At 39.8% G+C, this 12,109-nt stretch overlaps 1 protein-coding gene across 1 annotated transcript; it reads left to right on the forward strand.

The window, feature by feature from the left end:
- Positions 1–4,716: 4,716 nt before the first annotated feature.
- LOC137291383 (uncharacterized) lies at positions 4,717–11,608 on the forward strand. The gene is made up of 2 exons (XM_067822705.1): positions 4,717–4,784; positions 8,059–11,608. The coding sequence occupies exon 2, from the start codon at positions 8,088–8,090 to the stop codon at positions 10,995–10,997; it is 2,910 nt and encodes a 969-aa protein (XP_067678806.1). The 5' UTR covers positions 4,717–4,784; positions 8,059–8,087; the 3' UTR covers positions 10,998–11,608.
- Positions 11,609–12,109: the final 501 nt, after the last annotated feature.

The following is a 12,109-nucleotide window of genomic DNA, read 5'->3' on the forward strand; positions in this document are numbered from 1 at the left end:
ATTTTATTCATGTATATTTTATTTTGTTGTTGCTCTACCTTTGTTACTGCTTAGACACACCCATTAAGACTTACACTTTTTAAGAAATCTTTACTGAAAGCAGACTTCGTGATTTCTAACGTGTTAATCAATTACCATCAAATGGTGTCGATACCAAGTGTTAGCGGAACGCGACCGTTCCCAGTCCCACCGGTTACCCCCTTCATAACCATGTGCATAGCCAAGTTAATTCTTCCCAACAAATGGGAACATATGTTACAAGTAATTTGGGGGATTTCCATTGGCAAACAACGTTCTCACTGATACTTCAAATATACTCTTCAAAAAATAAGTAGCAGAACTTCATTTTTTTATTTACCATTAAAACCATTGAGGATATTTATTGGAGTTAATCAATGTTGATATGATAATATTGAATGTTTTGAGAGTGCATTTCCACTTCCTTACAATCGTAGCTGTTTGTAATGTAGTCGCTTTTGAAAGACAATTGGTGCATGGCATGTAATTTTCATGGGCTCGACTTCCATTTTAAAACAAACGACTACAAACAAACACTAACAAATGTGTGATGCAAGATGAGTGTCAAAATTGATATTCTAAGTGATTTCTCAATCTTCTTGAAAACCATAAAAATCAAGAATGGGACCCATGCACATGTAGGGGCTACTGTGTTGTGCACGTGCCTCCCATGCGTTGTTTTTAGGGGTGGTAATAGAGGGAAATGGTGCATTCATAGGATATCTGTACTTGAAACATTTGTCAACGTTTACACTTTCTGTCCAAACTGAAAGTTTAGGTTCCAATTTTTTTAAGAGTATGTGTTAATTCCTTGCAAAAAAAAGTTACACTACTTCACAATTCACTGCCAAGTTAACGCAGGGGCTCGAACACCTTAGAGCCAACCGAGAGCCAACACATGGTTGAAAGCCGAGAAAGGCTGGATATATCTCAAGTCCACAGCATTATCACTTATGGTCCAAACAATTTTTACTCACGATGTGACGGAAAATTTTACATCCCACCGCTGCCACCAAAATGTCACATACTAGAGTAAAAACCAAACCCCAGATTTAAAAGTTAATGCTATTTATTAACTAAATATACCTGATTTACAATAAACCATTTAGGTTTGCCTTCACACCTGCATTATCACCTCATCAAACACCCTCGTACTCTTTCCCTGCACACTCACGCACGCCTATCATACTTCACTCTTCAAATATACACACATACAGTCATACCAACACTCCCATCAACTCACAATATCACAACACTACAAATATCTTTAAAGAAATACAGCACAAATCATATACTTATATTATTCACACTAAAGATGGAATCGACAATAACCATTCATTGAAAGCACAAATCAGTCTATTATGGTTCACAATATCACAATCGATGTTGTTGTCATGTCACCATATGTAGGGGTTCAAACAGTTTATGATTTCGGTGGTATATTAGGGGTCCTTCCCCTGCGTGTTAATCTTCACACACTTGGTTGGCATGTCACTTTGATCCCTAATGATCAAACGGTGCAGCCTTACTGGCGGGGCACGGCACGCTCCCCAGACACCAAGGTCAGTTCAGCTATACACAGGCGGCATATCGATCTCTCACGATCGGCGAGACAGCCTTACGGGGTGTAACACCTACCCCGGACACTGAATACAAAAAGCACACCATGTACATGGTATCTTTACACATACACAACATATGGGTTTTACACATACAAAATGTGTTTACAGGGCTGTTTTACAGTACTTAATATACCACACTATCACTGTACTTTACACATAACTGTTCTCTGAACATCATTATTACCCCATGATACTAGCTTAGGAACATTCTAAATGCTTTCATTATAAATCACAATTCTTTCACATTCCAAACTTCAACAATAATATTGCACATATACATATTATAAGGTGAAAGCTAAACTTCAATACATATACAAACAATTCAATCACAAGATAACACAAAATCATAATACTCACACCAGCTGAATATATAAGGAAAACAGCCAACCTCACACACATACACTTTCCAACTGGTTGCCAACTCACAATCTTCAAATCAAACCTTATATACCCCCCAAGCTACATGATTGACCCCAAGCCTACTACCCAGCCACATACAATAGTCTTTCCTACTGCACACCTCAGATCCGAACAATAGCTCAACGCTTGCATCACTGCCCTCGCTCACAAGTCCTCACTCCACACTTATCACCCTTCAAATTTAACACTCAGCCTATACTGTATACATTATAATAATTGTGATCTTGACATTGTTCCACACGTATACCACAAAGCGTTAAGAATGTTTTATAAAACCTAGCAAGTTGTAACCATGCGCAAACAACTTCCGAAAAAGAATGACAGTCTGCTCTGTGAAATCTTCGAAAAAGGGTTATGAAATGTAGGCTGGGGGAAAAGAATATTACTTGAATAGAAAGGTCGTCATTCTTTTCCCCACAGTCATGTCCACAGGTGTTTTTTTTCTGTGACTCCTTTGATTTTACGATCATAGAAATCGGCCTGTAGTCATCATGTACATACTACGGAAATAAAGTAAATGTGCAGTCTTTGATATTTTGCCGTTTTTAATGCAAAACGATAATAACATGATTTGTGGTGTTTTCCTTAATCATGACTGAAGAAAGCATGGGGAATGTTGTTACATGTCCGGATAGAAGTCTGCTCTGTGTTTTGATTATACGTTTGATGGCACGAGTGGCTACGAACTACAGGTCTTAAGAACCTTACAAATAATGAGCGTTTCATAGTGTACAGTTGGTTGATACTAATTATGGAAAATCGAGATTTCACTTTGAGACAAAACCCCCATTTTAGGTTGCGTTTCGCCCTAGTAAGAACGACAATGCGTTTACTTCAAACTAAAACCTCCGACATTGAGGAAAAAAAATGTTCCGCTTGAACAGGACTGACAGGTTATGCAGCAGCTGAACCACAACCACATGAAATTGCATGTCACATAAAATCACGGATACAGACATTTTATTCAGTACTTGAGGCCATCAGTCCCATAGTACATACGTGAGGTATGAGGTATTTGTGAAACGAATTCATCTTATAGAAACGGTATATTTCAGGAAAATAACCACACAGTGATGTCTTCTAAACTCAGAAACTATGTCCTCTCCTGCTCAACTTTAATGCATTCTCTTCCCACAGGGTTTACTTGGCATATATTGCGTAGGAAGCTATGACAAGGAACCTCTGTGACAAGAGGTCACAGCGTATAATATATAAGTAGCTTTAGGTTGTAGATGAAATTTGCATAAGTGTGAAAATTTGCAGATGTAACCTTACAAATTTGATTTGAATGCAAAAACGTGAATGACCTCACCTGACCTCATCTTCAGACCTTTCATAGTTACAGATAAGTAAAGTAGTATGCGGCAAAGAAGGTTCGGATGTTCCTGGCACAGTCAGGCTGGTAAGGCTCATCATCAACTCAGGACACTTGCCAGTTGTTAACATGACGTATATAACTTTTAGTGAGAGACTGAGTTTAGATTTACGCCGCTTTTAGCAAAATTCCAGCAATATCAAAGCGGGTGGACACCAGAAATTAGCCTCACACCCGTGTTGGGAATCGAACCCGATCTTCGGTGTGACGAAAGAACGCTTTAACCACTAGGCTGCTCCTAGTCCTAAAGTAGAACTTTAGATTTTGTCTTACTTTACGATCAGTGTAATACAACCAAATGAATGTCATCCTGGTGTAAATCCTAAGTTCATACTAGTATCTGATGGTAAACACGGAAATGGAATGGTAAATACCAATACCGTCATCCTTGTGTAAATCCTAAGTTAATACTAGTATCTGATGGTAAACACGGAAATGGAATGGTAACGGGGGCATGGCCAATACCGATTTCCGAACATGGTCATTGCTTCCGATATGTTTTAATACTTCCGGGATGTATTGCTCCATTGCAATAAAAACTTATCACGACAAACTGTACTCGACAAAGTCCTCAAGTCAAATATACACATTGTTTTAGAAAAGGATCATTTTAAGAGTCACGTTTCTCTGTCAGGTTGTTTAGTTAGAGAACAATTTCCAAGTGCTTTGGGTTTCCATTCTAAACCAAATGAAAAGAAAGATTGTTTTAACATAAAGTATCGACATATACAAATTGGACCTTGGTGAACATTTCTTTACACGTAGAACAATAATCTTATCGACACTGTTGAATAAAAGAACAGACGTTCTCATTCGGGAAAATACACCCCAGAACTCTATTTATAGCTACTGTTGTGTACACTCGGCTTTTTTAATCCTATGGAAAATGAAACAATGGCCGTCTGTTATCTGTTATCTTTTTAAAAAACAAAAAAGGAGACAGTTCATAATTAGTTCCAAATGTATTTATAAATATATAACTGTAACTCAAATTATACTAACGAACTAAGACTTCCGTTACTCATCAATACTCAAACAAAACCCCAGCCCCATGCACACCCATTATGGCGTGTGACCCAATTCAATAGACTGTGTGAGACATCGTGCACATGGTGGATGTCATAAGCCGGGGCAAGCGACACACCATGGTTAATGGTTTGCGATGTAATTTCATGTAGCATTCCGCCAAAACAGGACACCTCATAACTGATTCTCAGAAACGGAACTCTGGGCCCTTAACGTGGATACAAATAGAAGATGCGCATTATCCTGCCGGCGTTGTGCAATGTGGTGCATGGGGCCCGGAGCATGGCACGGTGAGCATATGGTGTACCTCGCCCCAGCTCATGGTAAGATCATCCCATACTAAGGCTACAGTTATTTATCCGTGGTCGATAATGTTTTATTTCACGTACTAGTATCCATTCAACCTTTAGAAAAATGGGTGAATATGTGTGTGGCTGTATGTGAAATCGACTACATGTGAGGGACTACCATGGTGTGCTGGGTTGGGCTTGCTCACTGTGATATCGTATTTCCTCTGCTGGGCGCTGAGGAGTCTCTTAATTTGACACGAGTCGTTGACCAAGCGTCTGTTCTATTGACACACAACCTCACTCAATTCAACACAAATACATTCGTCCAATATGTACACTTGTAGAAAAGATTATTATTATGTGAGGGAGTAACCATTGACTCGGCGTCAATTAGTGATCGATGTTTATTTGAAGGAATACGACATTGAGTACCCATATGGAGAGTAAAAATAGGACAACTATTAAAGCCAGACGTGTAAAATCATGTTTGTGATAAAGTGGTCATGGTGGTCACGCAAAGAGAACCTGTCAGAAATTGTTTGTGGTTGTTATCGACATTTATAATTGGCGTCGCTGCTGGTAATGTCACAGTGACATTAAACCTACTGTAAGTAAGCTCTCTCTCTCTCTCTCTCTCTCTCTCTCTCTCTCTCTCTCTCTCTCTCTCTCTCTCTCTCTCTCTCTCTCTCTCTCTCCAGTTTTCAGAAACATGATCATGATGTTGCTGATAGTGCCACTTATGAACACTTATCAATGACAGTATTGATAGACAGAATTCAGAGACGCTGGGGCTGATAACATTTTGGTGTCATCGTGTTATGTACTCGCTTGTGCTCATCTCAGTTGGGTATCCTAATATTCATTTGATAAACCAAATAAACTGTACTCACCTCTTCCAACTCATCTGAGTAATTTACCATTCACTGTCAATTGCAAAAATATAATAAAATTTAAATTTTTAGTGTTTGTTATTTATATTTGATTTGTAACATGAGACACGATAAGAAAGACTGCAAGTTGCCAAGTTCATGTCCTGACATAGAAACTCTTAGTATGCCTTAGCTATATTTACTGTCCACTTATACACAAGTTAAGATTTCACATTATTGTTGTATACGCATGTAAGATCACATTTATCGAAATGTCAAGCGTACTTGTAGGCATTAAATAGTGGAAGTGGAAGCTGTCAAATCCGGCATATGTCCAGTCCGGCTAGTTGTCAACAGCGGCACAACATTTCCCAGTCCCATCCGTAGCTTGTACATTTATCACCAGCTCTCAATCCGTCGGGATATTTTTTCTACAGTGCCAGTGAGTGCCGAAAGCATCTACTATTAATTGTAAACCAATCATGGGTGTTGTTTCCCACAAGCTGATTGGTTAATTACCCTTGCAGAATAGTGTTCGACATACTTGAAAATGATGGCCAAATAACTGCCCATTAATACGTAGACATTAATACGTTACTACTTTCGCTTCATGCATATTTTATATGATCCTGTGACTGCTTAGAACACATAGCACTGTATAAGAAGTGCTAATCGAAAAAATGCACATGCACAATATTCCTAATGGTAAAGTCAATCAGTCTCAGAATGTATAGACAGGAATACAGGGGAAAGTAAGATGGGTAAAAGGGTTTCGCTCACAAACAACACATTATCACCATATGGATAAGACGCCATGCATGGAAACGTAAGGATAGTAAGAGGAATCACAGGAAAACTGTAGCGCATATGGGGTTGCGCAGCATAGAGAATATAACAAGTCTTCATCTATGCGAGCTAAGCGAGCAAAGGTTGGCAACGTACTTCCATCGCTTGGGATCGAAAAATATTTTTCATGTAAGAATTAAATATTGCCACCATCAAAGGTGCACTCCCATTTCCTCACTTGGTTATGTTCTCAGATTTTCTACCCCATGTTTAATAATTATGTTATGAAATATGTTTTGTTCAGCATTTTAAGCGCGACTCGGGGTATTCAGATAGTTCTTCGTAAGAGGACTGCTTACACGAGAGAAATTTGTAAACATCATGGAATGTTTGAATAGGTTCGGAAAATGATATATGATCATTCATGTAACCTCTGACGATATATGCGATTCATTTAAAAAAGTATACAACATAAATGCCTGATAATGCAACTTTTTACGAGCCGACCAAGTGAGCAAAATACCACACGTTTGTTGTTTCATAAAAGGAAACCTTTTATTGTATATTGGCCCACTTCTGTAAAGGCCGGGATCCAAACCTCAAACAACCCATGGGTCTCCAATTAGTCTACCATTGAACAGCTATGTACAGCAATTGGTGCCTGGCAAGATCACGGCGATGTCAAGGGTTAACCTTGAAATTTATTACTGGAATAAACATGTGGCTTAAAGTAAACCCTTTCACTACATGTTTTGATGACTAAAGGGATTAATTTGATTAACACGCATAAAACATCAAATTTTACTTATTTTCTGAATACAAAACCTTCAGCAAGGAGATGGTAACATCTGGAAAGTGTACAACACTACCTTGTACATCACGATGTCAGGGGAGTGGGTGAGGGGGACGGGGACATTGTCCCAGGATGAGTGAAATGTGAAACCCTGAAAGAAACATTTCCCCACTCATAGGTTTGTTTCTATGGAAACGCATCTCCTCTGGCCACCTGACTGACACAGTTTGTAATTTTAATCTGGACTTGAAAATGAGAAGTACATTTTCAAAATGTATGTTTTGCAGACTCTCTGCATCCATACGTTTTGCTGCGAGTCTTCATTTTATATAATGACTCTATTTCAGCCTGAACCTGTAAGTCAGCTTTGTGATATTTCATGGAATGTACTTGCATACTGCATTGTTTTGTATCAAAAGACAGTTGAGACAAGGCAATGAGGCCACACTCCATCTATGTGTAGGTTTGGACACAGATCTTTAAACTGATGCAGTTGAGTGAATTAATGAATAACGTTAAATTTATGGTCACATGGGCAATATTCCACCCATATCTTTACTAAGTAAAATGATTAATATGGAAAGAAAGGGAACCCCAGAAGTGGGATTGACACCCATGTGGGGAATCTACCACGGGACTTCGGCAGAGCCTTCAATACAGGTAGAAAGATGATGAAAGACAGGTAAATGTATTGACAGGGCGAGATAGACAGATAAGGGTGGTAGGGCAGGAAGGTATATATGTAGAAAGGTAGAAATAGGGGTAATAAGGGGGTTATACACACAGAGGTAGTCAGGCAAACGGGTAAGAAGTCATTGGAGAGATTTATTTTATTTCATCCTAGCATGTTTGTTAACAGGTGTGTCTACGGTGATCTGAAGTCTTACAATGGCTGAACAGAGTGCACAGGGTGGGAGTTTGGTTGAGAGGTCAGATGCTCCAAACATGGAACATTCCTTGAGTGAGTTGTCAATGAATGATCCACCACTACATTCGACAAGCACCAAAGACAATGAAATCGTTAATGATGAGGACCCACAGAACAGAAGCTCAGCTCACTTGGAAGAAGCAGGAAATTCCAAAAGTGAACACACCACAGCACCATCAACAAAGTTTACCCAGCTTGGTGAAGACAACACGGGGGAGACATCCAGGATAGAAACCACATCTGTCTTGTCGACAGGCAACAGTGACGTATATGTCAGAGATGCAGGACAAACATTAGGAACAATACCTGCAAACGATGCATTCCGTAAGTACATGGACAAATACTTTCCCAATCTGGATACATCTGTCTACATGACTCCTCCAATACCCGTTGGACATCCTCCTGTCATGAGAGAGAAAACTGAGTTTGGATACATTTATAGTCCTGAGTATTGTTACCTTCTGGGCGATGAATCGGAGAAGAGGGTTGCAAAGTGTATGGAACATTTGTTCAAATATCTAACTGATGAAAAGGACCCTGTTTTCATCATCACATCTTATCATTTTGACAACTTGTACGATAACAAGTATGAGGAGAAGGGTGAACACGATGTACTTATTATCCATTACAGATACGGTTTGATATTCATTGAGACAAAGGGATGTATGGGTAAATCTGACGACTCGGTGGCACGCGTTATCGAAACTTGCGTTTCCCAGCAGGAGAAAAATAGACGCTTTTTCGGAAGAAACTTTCCGGAAGTCAAAGATGTATCTACAACATGCATCCTGGCATTTCCGAATATCTTTAAAAAGTCTTTTTTAAGTTTCAATAAATCAGTGGAACGCATTAAGAAATCAGGATTTTCAACAGATGATTGCCTGTTTCTAGATGATACTCATATCGACAAGGGAAAGTCAGTAGAAAAATTGTTGGAATGGTGGAAGAGAATGGCAGCGAAACAAAAACATGGATTTGCATCCCTCGAAGACTACAGAAAGGTCATTGAAAGATACATTGGAGAACATTCAACTGTCAAGATACCAGTACCGTCAGCTGGACATGACAATGAAGGGCCTGGAAAAAGTTATGGAGAATGTGTAGCGGGACTGGGAAACAGATACTCGAATATAGTTTTAACCCCAACCCAGGTTGCAGTGCATAACAGTTTAATTGGATTTCTAATTCTCAGGGGAGATTACGGATCGGGCAAAACAATATTACTCATCTTACAGGCAATCAAACTATTGAAAGAAGGGAAAACGGTATATGTCTTAAACATGGCGGAATCCCCTCTACATCATGTTCTGTATGCTTCAATTCTGCATGGATTCAAGGATAACACAGATATCCGAAAGCGTCTGCTCACATTGCATGTTACTAACAAACGATTTCTTAAACTTGTTCTTGAAAACTGTGCTAAAAAGAAGTTTAATGTTCTCATTGATGAATGTCCGTGTCATTGTGTTGATCCTGACATTCTGACCACGCTATCTGTATTCCCAGTTGAGTGCATTCTGTGGATTGTAATAGCCAAAGAACAGGGTGTTGATCAAGGCAGACAGTTGTGCCATCTTATTTCTGATGACAACATATCTCAGCCTCAAAATGGCAGGTTTCAACAAATTATTCTAGAAGAAATACTTAGATGTCCCCCTTCCATATTTCCATTTTGGCCAAACTTTAGGAAACCTCAAGACCCATTCAGTGGTCCTGTGAAAATATCGGAAGTGGAAAGGCGTCTTGCTTCTGTGGGGTTGAAGCCCCTGTCCAACACAAAATCGGTTGTTCGTACTATGACTGATCACAGCACTGAAAAACGTCCGTTCTTTCAACAACTGAAAAAGCTAGACATTCCTTTGTGCAAAATTTCAGGTGAAACAGATGAAGCAGTCTATACATTTGGATCAAGAGATTTGTCGTCTCTACACCAGGTAGCAGAGTTTGTACATGGAGGTAATACAATCATACGTGTCCATGTAAAGGACCACGATACTCTTCTTGAAACCCAACCCCAAACGACATATAATCAGAAGAAATTTGCTAAATTTCTTTTCAAACTTGGTTTTGGAAATGACAAGATAGCGAAAATTGCAAGTCAAGGTAACATTTGCAAGCGGAACAATCATCGTCCATGGAAGTGTCTTGTGTTCAATGAAATAACATTTGCACATTTCTTCTTATATAGAGCAGCCCTGCCTTTAACATCGTCTCCGGTCCATGATGGGCCTGTTCTAAATATTGAAATTCTTTCAGACAACTTGGTATGTTTGGCAGCGACGTCAGGGGGCTTTGAAGGATATCAGAAAAGGGCTGAAATCCACATCTATGATAGGGAAATGGTTTACTATTCGTTCAAAGAAGTACGACCCCTCGACGGACCAGAGTGTTTTATTATACATCACAAACACTTGGACTCTGTATGTTTGCTTCGAGATTGCCGAATATGCAAAGGCGAGCTTCAGTACATTCTCAATAGGCTTGGAATAATAGAAAAGGCGTCGCAGGAGCGTGATGATGTGTCTGTCCACGAGGTTGAACTCAGCAAAAGCCGAAATATGTTGGCTCTTCCTGAGAAGCCAAGAAGTGATTTAGACTGGTCCGATGTTATCTTGTTGGACGACAGGGACAAACCAACATGCGAGAAAGAATTTCTTGAGTCTTGCCAAGTCCCTGTTGTTGATAAGATGACGATGCAGCTAAACAAGCAGGATGCTTTTGGATATACAAAATCAGTGTTGTGCATACGCCCGCGTCAGTTTCAAGGGTTGGAGAGGAAAGTTGTCATAGTCATCCAGAAACACGAAGAAAAGTGCTCTGTCTTGGCAATTAGCAGGTGTGTTTCACAACTAATCTTCATAAAACTGTGATAGTTGTGTGGCATCATGCTGTCACCAGTCCTCTTCACTTCACTTCTGGGACATACCCATTTATTACGTCCATTCATTATTGTTCATGTTTCTGATGGGAGCTGGCGGTAATAAGTTACATAACTTGTGTCCAGTCCCTTTCAATATTGAACAAAACAACCCTATCTGTAGGGGGTGGATGGCCAGGTGATTAAAACGTTCGCTTTACACATTGAAGACCTGGGTTCGTTTCCGCACTTAGGTACAATAAGTGAAGCCCATTTCTAGTGTCCCAGCGTTGTGACATTGCTGGATTTGCTAAAACGGAGTTAAACTAAGCTCACTCACGAGCTGATTGTGGGAAAGGTTAACGTTGTATTAACTCTATTATCATGTCACTCCTCGTGGAAAGTTGAAGGAACTGAATCAGCATCAGTGTGTTCTCGTGACAAGAATGTGATACTTGTGCCCGCCCAATCTCATTGTTTTCACAAAATGAGGAAACAACTTGAATTGGACAAAGACTCTCCTGCCAAGTGAATGGCATGCTTCGTAAGTGCTCGCACGCGTATGTGTCTGTGCGTGCCGGCGTGGTTGCATATGTGCAAATATATATACATACAGAACCGTAACCTAAATTGGTTAATAACCTTGATCTGTTGATGGGGCAGCACCAAAGTGTGTGTGTTTGTGTTTGTGTGTGTGTGTGTGTTTGTGTGTGTGTGTGTGTGTTTGTGTGTGTGTGTGTGTGTGTGTGTGTGTGTGTGTGTGTGTGTGTGTGTGTGTGTGTGTGTGTGTGTGTGTGTGTGTGTGTGTGTGTGTGTGTGTGTTGTACAATATGTCAAGTGAATATGTTTTCGTTGGCGCCAACCTTCTCACGTTATCTGCTTGTCTAGGTGTCAATACTTACTGCAAGGGGCTGCCGTACATAGTCATATTAAAGGTCACGTGCAACCAAAAAATCAAACATAATTAAAAGACATTTATCACTTATTCATGACATATAATATACATTGCTGCTTTTAAAAAAACTCGAGTGCAACGACGGCTTCCGGTTGGCTGTTTCATTTGCTGATATGCTGGGGGTTCATTGTGTGTACAGAAAGATGATCTGTTTGATGGGCATTTTAGAA

Source organism: Haliotis asinina, chromosome 7 (genome assembly GCF_037392515.1).
Source record: "Haliotis asinina isolate JCU_RB_2024 chromosome 7, JCU_Hal_asi_v2, whole genome shotgun sequence".
NCBI lineage: Eukaryota > Metazoa > Mollusca > Gastropoda > Lepetellida > Haliotidae > Haliotis > Haliotis asinina.